The 14,328-nt window shown below is 56.7% G+C and overlaps 1 protein-coding gene across 1 annotated transcript; it reads right to left on the reverse strand.

The window, feature by feature from the left end:
• Positions 1-660: 660 nt before the first annotated feature.
• On the reverse strand, positions 661-12,598 carry LOC139242602 (C3a anaphylatoxin chemotactic receptor-like). The gene is made up of 2 exons (XM_070870437.1): positions 12,457-12,598; positions 661-2,147 (listed from the first exon to the last, which is right to left on the reverse strand). Exon 2 carries the CDS (start codon positions 2,142-2,144, stop codon positions 1,071-1,073), a length of 1,074 nt encoding a protein of 357 aa, XP_070726538.1. The 5' UTR covers positions 2,145-2,147; positions 12,457-12,598; the 3' UTR covers positions 661-1,070.
• Between the last annotated feature and the right edge of the window lie 1,730 nt (positions 12,599-14,328).

Genomic DNA, 14,328 nt, shown 5'->3' on the forward strand with positions numbered 1-14,328 from the left:
GACAGTGCGGCACTCCCTCAGTACCTCCGACAGTGCGGCGCTCCCTCAGTACTGCCCCTCCGACAGTGCGGCGCTCCCTCAGTACCTCCGACAGTGCGGCGCTCCCTCAGTACCTCCGACAGTGCGGCGCTCCCTCAGTACTGCCCCTCCGACAGTGCGGCGCTCCCTCAGTACTGCCCCTCCGACAGTGCGGCGCTCCCTCAGTACCTCCGACAGTGCGGCACTCCGTCAGTACTGCCCCTCCGACAGTGCGGCGCTCCCTCAGTACTGCCCCTCCGACAGTGCGGCACTCCCTCAGTACTGCCCCTCCGACAGTGCGGCGCTCCCTCAGTACTGCCCCTCCGACAGTGCGGCGCTCCCTCAGTACCTCCGACAGTGCGGCACTCCCTCAGTACTGCCCCTCCGACAGTGCGGCGCTCCCTCAGTACCTCCGACAGTGCGGCACTCCGTCAGTACTGCCCCTCCGACAGTGCGGCGCTCCCTCAGTACCTCCGACAGTACGGCGCTCCCTCAGTACTGCCCCTCCGACAGTGCGGCGCTCCCTCAGTACTGCCCCTCCGACAGTGCGGCGCTCCCTCAGTACCTCCGACAGTGCGGCACTCCGTCAGTACTGCCCCTCCGACAGTGCGGCGCTCCCTCAGTACTGCCCCTCCGACAGTGCGGCGCTCCCTCAGTACCTCCGACAGTGCGGGGCTCCCTCAGTACTGCCCCTCCGACAGTGCGGCACTCCGTCAGTACTGCCCCTCCGACAGTGCGGCGCTCCCTCAGTACTGCCCCTCCGACAGTGCGGCACTCCGTCAGTACTGCCCCTCCGACAGTGCGGCACTCCCTCAGTACTGCCCCTCCGACAGTGCGGCGCTCCCTCAGTACCTCCGACAGTGCGGCGCTCCCTCAGTACTGCCCCAGGGGGGATGTCGGGCCTGGACCACGAGGCTCAAGGGCCCACGGCCGTTAGTCTCCGAGGGGAAGAACAACGGCGACTGAACACAAATGACACAAATCTTGGACGGGATGCTTTTATCGCGGCACGGATGCCCCGCCCCCACTTCCCCTCGCGCCCTCTTCCAGCGTCAGGGAGCCATTTTGATGCCTACCCCACTCGCGACACCCTCGCACACCGTCGGCACCCTGGACTTGGGCCGGGCCTGTGCCACCGAGGTCTCATCCTCAAAAGCCCTCTCGAAGATGTCACGCAGTGACCTGCGCAACTGCTGCTTGAAGCCCCGGCCCACGTAGACGTAGAGGATGGGGTTGATGCAGCTGTTGAGGTAGGCCAGGCCTTGAACCAGGGGGTCGAGGGCCCCAAGCCTGAGCAGCAGGCCCTGGTCCCGTGACAGCAACAGCAGCCCCACGGTGTGGTATGGCAGCCAGCAGACAAAGAAGCAGAGGACCACGGCCGCCACCAGCCGGTAGGTCCTGCGGGGCCTGGCCATGCTGGAGCCACTGATCCTGTGCAGCAGCAAGGCCGAGCAGGCGCCGATGATGAGGAAGGGGAGCAGGAAGCCAAGCGTGAAGCGGGAAGCCAGGACCCTGCGCTGGGTGTGTTGTATCGCCTCCACCGTCTCCCCGTAGAGGTTGGTGCAGTACACCTTGGGCTCGAATTTGACGGTGCCCCGGTAGATGAAGCTGGGCAGGCTCATCAGGAAAGCCAGGCCCCAGGCCAGGCCGCAGGCCAGTGCCACGTGCCGGGCCGTGCGGTGATTGCGTGACCAGATGGGGCAGCGGGCTTGCAGGCAGCGGTCGATGCTGATGCCCGTCAGCAGGAAGATACTGGCGAACATGCTGAGAATGGTGGCGGAGGGCAGTAGCTTGCAGAGGAGGTTGCCGTAAGGCCAGTGGTACCCCAGGGCCAGCTGGGAGGTGAGGAAGGGCAGTGAGAGGCAGCAGAGCAGGTCGGCCACAGACAGGTTGAGGAACCACACCATGTTGGGCCGCTTCCTCATGCGGAAGCCGGCGATCCAAATCACCGCCCCGTTGCCGGGAACACCGACCAGGAAGATGAAGCAGTACAAGACCATCGCGGCCACGTTGCAGGCTTTCTTCACCGCCTCCCCGAAACCGTTGTCATAGTCGGTCCATTCGTCATCATACTCGTCGTAATCCTCCCCGCCAGTCCAGTTCCACGAGGCGTTCTGGGCCTCCATGACCTGCAGGTGGACAGGCAACGATTGACAAGATAGCCATCAGCTTTGTAACAACAAGCTGCCGTGGGGGACATCGAGAACCAGGGGGCACAATCTCAGAATAAGGGGGTCGCCCATTTAGAACCGAGGAATTTCTTCTCGTGAACCTGTGGAACTGTACGTGGTATTGGTGAGGCCACACCTGGAGTACTGCACACAGTTCTGGTCTCCTTATTTAAGGAGGGATATACTTGCATTGGAGGCAGTTCAGAGAAGGTTCATAAGAACTTAAGACTTAGGAGCAGGAGTCGGCCATTCGGCCCCTCGAGCCCGCTCCGCCATTTAATACGACCATGACTGATCCGATCATGGACTCAGCTCCACTTCCCTGCCCGCCCCCTTATCGGTTAAGAAACTGTCTATCTCTCTCTTAAATATATTCAATGTCCCGGCTTCCACAGCTCTCTGAGGCAGCGAATTCCACAGATTTACAACCCTCTGAGAGAAGAAATTCCTCCTCATCTCAGTTTTAAATGGGCGGCCCCTTATTCTAAGACCATGCCCCCTAGTTCTAGTCTCCCCCATCAATGGGAACATCCTCTCTGTATCCACCTTGTCGAGCCCCCCTCATAATCTGATACGTTTCGGTAAGATCACCTCTCATTCTTCTGAATTCCAATGAGTAGAGGCCCAACCTCCTCAACCTTTCCTCATAAGTCAACCCCCCTCATCCCCGGAATCAACCGAGTGAACCTTCTCTGAACTGCCTCCAAAGCAAGTATATCCTTTCATAAATATGGAAACCAAAACTGCACGCAGTACTCCAGGTGTGGCCTCACCAATACCCTGTATAACTGGAGCAAGACTTCCCTGCTTTTATACTCCATCCCCTTTGCTCAGCTGATTCCGGGGATGAGGGGGTTATCTTATGAAGACAGGTTTAACAGGTTGGGCCTGTACTCATTGGAGTTCAGAAGAATGAGATGTGATCTTATTAAACGTAGAAGATAATGAGAGGGCTCGACAAGGTGGATGCAGAGAGGATGTTAGGGATGTGTGCAATAAAGGTACAGCAGTTATCATGGGCGACTTTAATCTACATATAGATTGGGCGAACCAAACTGGTAGCAATACGGTGGAGGAGGATTTCCTGGAGTGTATTAGGGATGGCTTTCTAGATCAATATGTCGAGGAACCAACTCGAGGGCTTGCCATCCTAGACTGGGTGATGTGTAATGAGAAAGGACTAATTAGCAATCTTGTTGTGCGAAACCCCTTGGGGAAGAGTGACCATAATGTGGTAGAATTCTTTATTAAGGTGGAGAGTGACGCAGTTAATTCAGAGACTAGGAACTTAAGGAAAGGTAACTTCGATGGTATAAGACGTGAATTGACTAGAATAGACTGGCAAGTGATACTTAAAGGGTTGACGGTGGAAAGGCAATGGCAAACATTTAAAGATCACATGGATGAACTTCAACAATTGTACATCCCTGTCTGGAGTAAAAATAAAACGGGGAAGGTGGCTCAACCGTGGCTAACACGGGAAATTAGGGATAGTGTTAAATCCAAGGAAGAGGCATATAAATTGGCCAGAAAAAACAGCAAACCTGAGGACTGGGAGAAATTTAGAATTCAGTAGAGGAGGACAAAGGGTTTAATTAGGAGGGGGAAATAGAGTATGAGAGGAAGCTTGCTGGGAACATAAAAACTGACTGCAAAAGCTTCTATAGATATGTGAAGAGAAAAAGATTGGTGAAGACAAATGTAGGTCCCTTGCAGTCAGAATCAGGTGAATTTATAATGGGGAACAAAAATGGCAGATCAATTGAACAAATACTTTGGTTCTGTCTTCACGAAGGAAGACACAAATAACCTTCTGGAAGTACTAGGGGACCGAGGGTCTAGTGAGAAGGAGGAACTGAAGGATATCCTTATTAGGCGGGAAATTATGTTAGGGAAATTGATGGGATTGAAGGCCGATAAATCCCCGGGGCCTGATCGTCTGCATCCCAGAGTACTTAATGACGAGGCCCTAGAAATAGTGGATGCATTGGTGATCATTTTCCAACAGTCTATTGACTCTGGATCAGTTCCTATAGACTGGAGGGTAGCTAATGTAACACCACTTTTTAAAAAAGGAGGGAGAGAGAAAGCGGGTAATTATAGACCGGTTAGCCTGACATCGGTAATGGGGAAAATGTTGGAATCAATTATTAAAGATGAAATAGCAGCGCATTTGGAAAGCAGTGACTGGATTGGTCCAAGTCAGCATGGATTTATGAAAGGGAAATCATGCTTGACAAATCTTGTAGAATTTTTTGAGGATGTAACTAGTAGAGTGGACAAGGGAGAACCAGTGGATGTGGTGTATTTTGGACTTTCAAAAGGCTTTTGACAAGGTCCCACACAAGAGATTGGTGTGCAAAATCAAAGCACATGGTATTGGGGGTAATGTACTGATGTGGATCGAGAACTGGTTGGCAGACAGGAAACAGAGAGTCGGGATAAACGGGTCCTTTTCAGAATGGCAGGCAGTGACTAGTGGGGTGCCGCAGGGCTCAGTGCTGGGACCCCAGCTATTTACAATATACATTAATGATTTCAATAAAGGAATTGAGTGTAATATCTCCAAGTTTGCAGATGACATTAAGCTGGGTGGCGGTGTGAGCTGTGAGGGGGACGCTAAGAGGCTGCAGGGTGACTTGGACAGGTTAGGTGAGTGGGCAAATGCATGGCAGATGCAGTATAATGTGGATAAATGTGAGGTTATCCACTTTGGTGGCAAAAACACGAAGGCAGAATATTATCTGAATGGCGGCAGATTAGGAAAAGGGGAGGTGCAACGAGACCTGGGTGTCATGGTACATCAGTCATTGAAAGTTGGCATGCAGGTACAGCAGGTGGTGAAGAAGGCAAATGGTATGTTGGCCTTCATAGCGAGAGGATTTGCGTATAGGAGCAGGGAGGTCTTACTGCAGTTGTACAGAGCCTTGGTGAGGCCTCACCTGGAATATTGTGTTCAGTTTTGGTCTCCTAATCTGAGGAAGGACGTTCTTGCTATTGAGGGAGTGCAGCGAAGGTTCACCAGACTGATTCCCGGGATGGCAGGACTGACATATGAAGAAAGACTGGATCAACTGGGCCTTTATACACGAGTTTAGAAGGATGAGAGGGGATCTCATAGAAACATGTAAAAGTCTGACGGGACTGGACAGGTTAGATGCAGGAAGAATGTTCCCGATGTTGGGGAAGTCCAGAACCAGGGGTCACAGCCTAAGGATAAGGGGTAGGCCATTTAGGACCGAGATGAGGAGAAACTTCTTCACTCAGAGAGTTGTTAACCTGTGGAATTCTCTACCACAGAGAGTTGTTGATACCAGTTTGTTGGATATATTCAAGAGGGAGTTAGAAGTGGCCCTTACGGCTAAAGGGATGAAGGGGTATGGAGAGAAAGCAGGAAAGGGATACTGAGGGAATGATCAGCCATGATCTTATTGAATGGTGGTGCAGGCTCGAAGGGCCGAATGGCTTACTCCTGCACCTATTTTCTATGTTTCTGTGTTTCCCCCCCATTGGGGCATCTAGAACTAGGGGGCACATAGTCTCAGAATAAGGGGCCGCCCATTTAGGATGGAGATGAGGAGGAATTTCTTCTGGTGAATCTGTGGAATTCTCTGCCCCAGAGAGCTGTGGGGGCTGGGTCATTGAATATATTTAAGGGGGAGATAGACAGATTTTTGAGCGATAAGGGAGTGAAGGGGCGGGCGGGGAAGTGGAGCTGAGCCCAAGATCAGATCAGCCGCGATCTGATTGGATGGCGGAGCGGGCTCGAGGGGCCGAATGGCCGACTCCTGCTCCCGTGTTTGATGTTCTTATGTAACAATGTGTATTTATATAGCGCCTTTAACATAGTAAAATGTCCCAAGATGCTTCACAGGAGGGTTATGGGATAGAAATTTGACACCGAGCCACATTAGGAGAAATTAGTGCAGGTGACCAAAAGCTGGGTCAAAGAGGTGGGTTTTAAGGAGCGGCTTGAAGGAGGAGAGCGAGGCTGAGAGGTTTAGGGAGGTGGTAATGTATTTGCTTCATGGCTTCTTTGCTTAAGAATTCATACCAACACATTGCTATTGAGAACTAGTTGGTTTATTAGCAAAAGGTTAAACAATCACACGACACATTACCGGTTCATCCACCAGGCTCACAACCACCTGCCCCATCTTGGATCCCCCGAACCCAACTGGCTGGGGTTTTATTGAGTCTTGTGAACATCACGTGACTGGCTAAGCCACTCCCAACTAAAAACTATTTTGTTGTAATCAGAAAACCAAGTGCCCCCCGATTAAAGTGGGGAGGGGCACACCCCAAAAACGTTTCAAGTGCCCCCTTGTTTTTTTTGTTTTTTGGGTTTTTTTTTTTTGAGGGCACTAAAACACAAATTATACAAGTGCCCCCTGGCTAAAAGGGGAGCGGGGGGGAGGGCACTAACACCGACACAATAAACAAATTAAGTTTTATACATTAAAATCAAATGAAGATGTGGTTGCCGGGGGTGATGACACACTCCAGTCCCTCCGGCGCCCACCTCTCGCGGAAGGCCGCGAGCGTACCGATGGACACTGCGTGCTCCGTCTCCAGGGACATCCTGGCCCGGATGTAACCGCGGAAGAAAGGCAGGCAGTCGGGCTGAAGGAGGAGGTTACAGAGATAGGGAGGGGTGTAGGGGCTGGAGGGGGTTACAGAGATAGGGAGGGGTGTAGGGGCTGGAGGGGGTTACAGAGATAGGGAGGGGTGTAGGGGCTGGAGGAGGTTACAGAGATAGGGAGGGGTGTAGGGGCTAGGAGGAGGGGGTTACAGAGATAGGGAGGGGCTGGAGGAGGTTACAGAGATAGGGAGGGGCGAAGGCCATGGAGGGATTTGAAAACAAGGATGAGAATTTTGAAATCGAGACATTACTTAACCGGGAGCCCATGTTGGTCAGTGAGCACAGGGGGTGATGGGTGAGTGGGACTGGGTGTGAGTTAGGACACGGGGTCAGTGAGCACAGGGGGTGATGGGTGAGTGGGACTGGGTGTGAGTTAGGACACGGGGTCAGTGAGCACAGGGGGTGATGGGTGAGTGGGACTGGGTGTGAGTTAGGACACGGGCAGTGAGCACAGGGGGTGATGGGTGAGTGGGACTGGGTGCGAGTTAGGACACGGGGCAGTGAGCACAGGGGGTGATGGGTGAGTGGGACTGGGTGTGAGTTAGGACACGGGGTCAGTGAGCACAGGGGGTGATGGGTGAGTGGGACTGGGTGTGAGTTAGGACACGGGGCAGTGAGCACAGGGGGTGATGGGTGAGCGGGACCTGGGTGCGAGTTAGGACACGGGGACAGCCGAGTTTTGGATCACCTCTAGTTTACGTCGGGTACAACGTGGGAGGCCGGCCAGGAGCGCAGTGCGTTGGGAATAGTCAAGTCTGGAGGTAACGGAGGCACGGATGAGGGTTTCAGCAGCGGATGAGCTGAAGCAGGGGGCGGAGACGGGCGATGTTAGGAGGGGGAAACAGGCGGGTTTAGTTATGCTGCGGGATACGTGGCCGGAAGCTCATTTCGGGGTCGAATGCGAGACAGAGGTTGTGAACAGTCTGGTCGGGGAGAGGGAGGGGGTCGGGGAGAGGGAGGGAGGGGGTCGGGGAGAGGGAGGGAGGGGGTCGGGGAGAGGGAGGGAGGGGGTCTGGGAGAGGGAGGGAGGGAGTCGGGGAGAGGGAGGGAGGGAGTCGGGGAGAGGGAGGGAGGGAGTCGGGGAGAGGGAGGGAGGGAGTCGGGGAGAGGGAGGGAGGGAGTCGGGGAGAGGGAGGGAGGGAGAGGGAGGGAGGGAGTCGGGAGAGGGAGGGAGTCGGGGAGAGGGAGGGAGTCGGGGAGAGGGAGGGGGTCGGGGAGAGGGAGGGGGTCGGGGAGAGGGAGGGGGTCGGGGAGAGGGAGGGGGTCGGGGAGAGGGAGGGGGTCGGGGAGAGGGAGGGGGTCGGGGAGAGGGAGGGGGTCGGGGAGAGGGAGGGAGTCGGGGAGAGGGAGGGAGTCGGGGAGAGGGAGGGAGTCGGGGAGAGGGAGGGAGTCGGGGAGAGGGAGGGGGTCGGGGAGAGGGAGGGAGTGAGTCGGGGAGAGGGAGGGGGATGTGGAGAGGGAGGGGGTCGGGGAGAGGGAGGGAGTCGGGGAGAGGGAGGGGGTCGGGGAGAGGGAGGGAGTCGGGGAGAGGGAGGGAGTCGGGGAGAGGGAGGGGGTCGGGGAGAGGGAGGGAGTCGAGGAGAGGGAGGGAGTCGGGGAGAGGGAGGGAGGGGGTCGGGGAGAGGGAGGGGGTCGGGGAGAGGGAGGGAGTTGGGGAGAGGGAGGGGGTCGGGGAGAGGGAGGGGGTCGGGGAGAGGGAGGGGGTCGGGGAGAGGGAGGGGGTCAGGGAGAGGGAGGGGGTCAGGGAGAGGGAGGGGGTCAGGGAGAGGGAGGGGGTCAGGGAGAGGGAGGGGGTCGGGGAGAGGGAGGGAGGGGGTCGGGGAGAGGGAGGGGGTCGGGAGAGGGAGGGAGTTGGGGAGAGGGAGGGGGTCGGGGGTCAGGGAGAGGGAGGGGGTCAGGGAGAGGGAGGGGGTCGGGGAGAGGGAGGGAGTCGGGGAGAGGGAGGGGGTCGGGGAGAGGGAGGGAGTCGGGGAGAGGGAGGGGGTCGGAGAGAGGGAGGGAGTCGGGGAGAGGGAGGGGTCGGGGAGAGGGAGGGGGTCAGGGAGAGGGAGGGGGTCGGGGAGAGGGAGGGGGTCGGGGAGAGGGAGGGGGTCGGGGAGAGGGAGGGGGTCGGGGAGAGGGAGGGGGTCAGGGAGAGGGAGGGGGTCGGGGAGAGGGAGGGGGTCGGGGAGAGGGAGGGAGTCGGGGAGAGGGAGGGGGTCGGGGGAGAGGGAGGGAGGGGGTCGGGGAGAGGGAGGGAGTCGGGGAGAGGGAGGGAGTCGGGGAGAGGGAGGGGGTCGGGGAGAGGGAGGGGGTCGGGGAGAGGGAGGGGGTCGGGGAGAGGGAGGGGGTCGGGGAGAGGGAGGGGGTCGGGGAGAGGGAGGGGGTCGGGAGAGGGAGGGGGTCGGGGGAGAGGGAGGGGGTCGGGGAGAGGGAGGGAGGGGGTCGGGGAGAGGGAGGGGGTCGGGGAGAGGGAGGGAGTTGGGGAGAGGGAGGGGGTCGGGGAGAGGGAGGGGGTCGGGGAGAGGGAGGGGGTCGGGGAGAGGGAGGGGGTCGGGGAGAGGGAGGGAGTCGGGGAGAGGGAGGGGGTCGGGAGAGGAGGGAGGGGGTCGGGGAGAGGGAGGGGGTCGGGGAGAGGGAGGGAGTCGGGGAGAGGGAGGGGGTCGGGGAGAGGGAGGGAGGGGGTCGGGGAGAGGGAGGGGGTCGGGGAGAGGGAGGGAGTCGGGGAGAGGGAGGGGGTCGGGGAGAGGGAGGGGGTCAGGGAGAGGGTCGGGGAGAGGGAGAGGGAGGGGGTCGGGGAGAGGGAGGGGGTCGGGGAGAGGGAGGGAGTCGGGGAGAGGGAGAGGGTCGGGGAGAGGGAGGGGGTCGGGGAGAGGGAGGGGGTCGGGGAGAGGGAGGGGGTCGGGGAGAGGGAGGGAGGGGGTCGGGGAGAGGGGGGGGTCGGGGAGAGGGAGGGGGTCGGGGAGAGGGAGAGGGTCGGGGAGAGGGAGGGGGTCGGGGAGAGGGAGGGGGTCGGGGAGAGGGAGGGGGTCGGGGAGAGGGAGGGAGGGGGTCGGGGAGAGGGAGGGAGGGGGTCGGGGAGAGGGAGGGGGTCGGGGAGAGGGAGGGGGTCGGGGAGAGGGAGGGGGTCGGGGAGAGGGAGGGAGTCGGGGAGAGGGAGGGAGTCGGGGAGAGGGAGGGGGTCGGGGAGAGGGAGGGGGTCGGGGAGAGGGAGGGAGTCGGGGAGAGGGAGGGAGTCGGGGAGAGGGAGGGGGTCAGGGAGAGGGAGGGGGTCGGGGAGAGGGAGGGAGTAGGGGAGAGGGAGGGGGTCGGGGAGAGGGAGGGAGTCGGGGAGAGGGAGGGGGTCGGGGAGAGGGAGGGGGTCGGGGAGAGGGAGGGGGTCGGGGAGAGGGAGGGAGTTGGGGAGAGGGAGGGGGTCGGAGGGAGGGAGTTGGGGAGAGGGAGGGGGTCGGGGAGAGGGAGGGGGTCGGGGAGAGGGAGGGAGTCGGGGAGAGGGAGGTGGTCGGGGAGAGGGAGGTGGTCGGGGAGAGGGAGGGGGTCGGGGAGAGGGAGGGGGTCGGGGAGAGGGAGGGGGTCGGGGAGAGGGAGGGAGTCGGGGAGAGGGAGGGGGTCGGGGAGAGGGAGGGGGTCGGGGAGAGGGAGGGAGTTGAGGAGAGGGAGGGGGTCGGGGAGAGGGAGGGGGTCGGGGAGAGGGAGGGGGTCGGGGGCTGGGGAATGCAGTTTGTGATGGGGACTGATAACAACGGTACAGGTCTTCCCAACATTTAATTGGAGGATATCTCTGCTGATTCAGACAAGCCATCGGACAATTTGGAGAGTGTGGATGGGGTGGAGAGGGAGAGCTGGGTGTCAGTGTACATGTGGCAACTGACTCTGTGGTTTGGGATGATGTTGCCATGGGGCAGTGCGTCTTTTCTCGAGCACATTTCAGCCCCTCAGGACGCCCCAAAGCACCTCACACCCAGCAAAGGCCTTTTGTATTTGAGTAAGGCCACTGTTGTAATGTCGGAATCGCAGTGGCCAATTTGCGCACAGCAAGCTCCCACAATCGTACAACAGATAATCTGTTTTTTGAAATGATGTTGGTGTAATTTGTCGAACTGTTGTTTGCCGTCCGGAGGAGGTGGGGTTCCCCGATGGAGCGTTCTCTCCGCGGGAGTCCTCCCTCTATCTATCGCGGACTTGGCCTGGAGGGTGGTGCACGGGGCAGTCCCGTGCAATAAGTTTTTAAGTCGGTTCACGGGCTCCCGGGCCGCCTGCAGTTTCTGCGGTCTGGAGGAGTCCGTGTTCCACGTGTGTGTTCAGTGTGTTCGTTATTCGAAGGGGCTGCACCTCGTATTCTGGCCGCGCTCCAGTCCCACGCTCCTGATCTTTGGGCACCCTGTGCGGAGGGGAGCGGGCAGGTCGAGGGGGTCGTTCAGCCCGACTGCCTGCCCTCTCTTCCGCGGTTACATCCGGGCCAGGTTGTCCCTGGAGACGCAGCACGCGGTGTCCACCGGTACGCTCGCGGCCTTCCGCGAGAGCTGGGCGCCGGAGGGACTGGAGTACGTCATTGCCCCCGGCAACCACATCTTCATTTGAACTAAGTTTCCTTTAAAGTTTTATTCGGAAATTTATAGGTTCTGGTGTCCTTAACAAATGGGGGCACTTCATTTAAAGTTACAATTAAAAGAGCTGTAGAGCTGGGAGTCCTGTCCGCAAGACTCGATAAAATCCCAGCCAGTTGAAACATAGAAACATAGAAAATAGGTGCAGGAGTAGGCTATTCGGCCCTTCGAGCCTGCACCACCATTCAATATGATCATGGCTGATCATTCCCTCAGTATCCCATTCCTGCTTTCTCTCCATACCCCTTGATCTCTTTAGCCGTAAGGGCCACATCTAACTCCCTTTTGAATATATTTAGTGAATTGGCCTCAACAACTCTCTGCGGTAGAGAATTCCACAGGTTCACCACTCTCTGGGTGAAGAAGTTTCTCCTCATCTCGGTCCTAAATGGCTTACCCCTTATCCTTAGACTGTGACCCCTGGTTCTGGACTTCCCCAACATCGGGAACATTCTTCCTGCATCTAACCTGTCCAGTCCCGTCACAATTTTATATGTTTCTATGAGATCCCCTCTCATCCTTATAAACTCCAGTCTTTCTTCATATGTCAGTCCTGCCATCCCGGGAAACAGTCTGGTGAACCTTCGCTGCACTCCCTCAATAGCAAGAACATCCTTCCTCAGATTAGGAGACCAAAACTGTACACAATATTCCAGGTGAGGCCTCACCTTGTTGAATCTAGTTCATCCAGTTGTGAGCCTGGTGGATGAGCCGGTAATGTGTCGTGCGATTGTTAAATCTTTGCTAATAAATCAACTAGTTCTTGATAACGATGTGTTGCTATGAATTCTTAAGCCAAGAACCCATGCAGCAAATACATTACAGTTGGGTTGAGGGATAAATAAATAAATGTTGGGTCCCAGGATACCGGGAAGAACTCTTTTCCCGGCCCCCCCGCTCTTCTCCAACAGTTGGTACTGCGAGGCGCTTTGGGTCGATCTGAGACGGTGAAACACGATGGAGAAATGCGAGTTCCTTCCTTATTTAAAAAAATGAATTTTCTTACGCGCTCGCTATCCGAATATTTCGAGACACTTACCCCAGCTTTGTCGGCACGGATTGGAGCGTGGCCTTCTTGGGGTGTGTCCCTCTGGCGCTGAGCCCTGCGTTGGGATGTCGTGTGCTCCCCTCCCAAGCTCACAACAGCTTAACGCCGATCTGGTTATTGCGTACAGAAAATAATTAAACCACAGGCCTTTCTGACCTGCGTAACCAAGTGCATTGCAACAGTTTCCTGAGAATGACGCCTTCTCTTATTTATCCGTTCCCAGGATGTGGGCGTCACCGGCCAGGCCCGACATTTATTGACCATCCCTAATCGCCCCTTGAGAAGATGGTGGTGAGCCCCCTTCTTGAACCGCTGCAGTCCGTGTGGTGAAGGTGCTCCCACAGTGCTGTTAGGGAGGGAGTTCCAGGATTGGGACCCAGCGACGATGGAGGAACGGCCGATATATTTCCAAGTCGGGATGGTGTGTGACTCGGAGAGGAACTCAGAGGCAAGACACATCAATGATCTAGACTTGAATGTAGGGGGTATGATTAAGAAGTTTGCAGATGACACTAAAATTGTCTGTGTGGTTGATAATGAAGAGGAAAGTCATGGGCTGCAGGAGGATATCAATCTACTGGTCAGGTGGGCAGAGCAGTGGCAAATGGAGTTTAATTCAGAGAAGTGTGAGGTGATGCACTTTGGGGAGGGGCTAACAAGGAAAGGGTATACACATTAAATGGTAGGACACTGAGAAGTGTAGAGGGACAGAGGGACCTTGGAGTGCAGGTCCACAGATGCCTGAAGGGAGCAGGCCAGGTGGATGAGGTGGTTAAGAAGGCAAACGGAATACTTGCCTTTATTAACTGAGGCACAGAATACAAGAGCAGGGAGGTTATGCTTGAACTGTATAAAACACTGGTTAGGCAACAGCTGGAGTACTGCGTGCAGTTCTGGTCACCACATTACAGGAAGGATGTGACTGCACTGGAGAGGGTACAGAGGAGATTTACCAGGATGTTGCACTGGAGAGGGTACAGAGGAGATTTACCAGGATGTTGCACTGGAGAGGGTACAGAGGAGATTTACCAGGATGTTGCACTGGAGAGGGGACAGAGGAGATTTACCAGGATGTTGCACTAGAGAGGGTGCAGAGGAGATTTACCAGGATGTTGCACTGGAGAGGGTGCAGAGGAGATTTACCAGGATGTTGCACTGGAGAGGGTACAGAGGAGATTTACCAGGATGTTGCACTAGAGAGGGTACAGAGGAGATTTACCAGGATGTTGCACTGGAGAGGGTACAGAGGAGATTTACCAGGATGTTGCACGAGAGAGGGTACAGAGGAGATTTACCAGGATGTTGCACTGGAGAGGGTGCAGAGGAGATTTACCAGGATGTTGCACTAGAGAGGGTACAGAGGAGATTTACCAGGATGTTGCACTAGAGAGGGTACAGAGGAGATTTACCAGGATGTTGCACTGCAGAGGGTACAGAGGAGATTTACCAGGATGTTGCACTGCAGAGGGTACAGAGGAGATTTACCAGGATGTTGCACTAGAGAGGGTACAGAGGAGATTTACCAGGATGTTGCACTAGAGAGGGTGCAGAGGAGATTTACCAGGATGTTGCACTGGAGAGGGTACAGAGGAGATTTACCAGGATGTTGCACTGGAGAGGGTACAGAGGAGATTTACCAGGATGTTGCACTAGAGAGGGTACAGAGGAGATTTACCAGGATGTTGCACTGGAGAGGGTACAGAGGAGATTTACCAGGATGTTGCACTGGAGAGGGTACAGAGGAGATTTACCAGGATGTTGCCGGGACTGGAGAATTTTGGCAACGAGGAAAGATTGGATAGACTGGGGTTTGTTTTCCTTGGAACAGAGGAGGCTGAGGGGAGACCTGATTGAGGTGTATAA

The sequence above is a fragment of the Pristiophorus japonicus genome, unplaced genomic scaffold (assembly GCF_044704955.1).
Source record: "Pristiophorus japonicus isolate sPriJap1 unplaced genomic scaffold, sPriJap1.hap1 HAP1_SCAFFOLD_1383, whole genome shotgun sequence".
Lineage (NCBI taxonomy): Eukaryota > Metazoa > Chordata > Chondrichthyes > Pristiophoridae > Pristiophorus > Pristiophorus japonicus.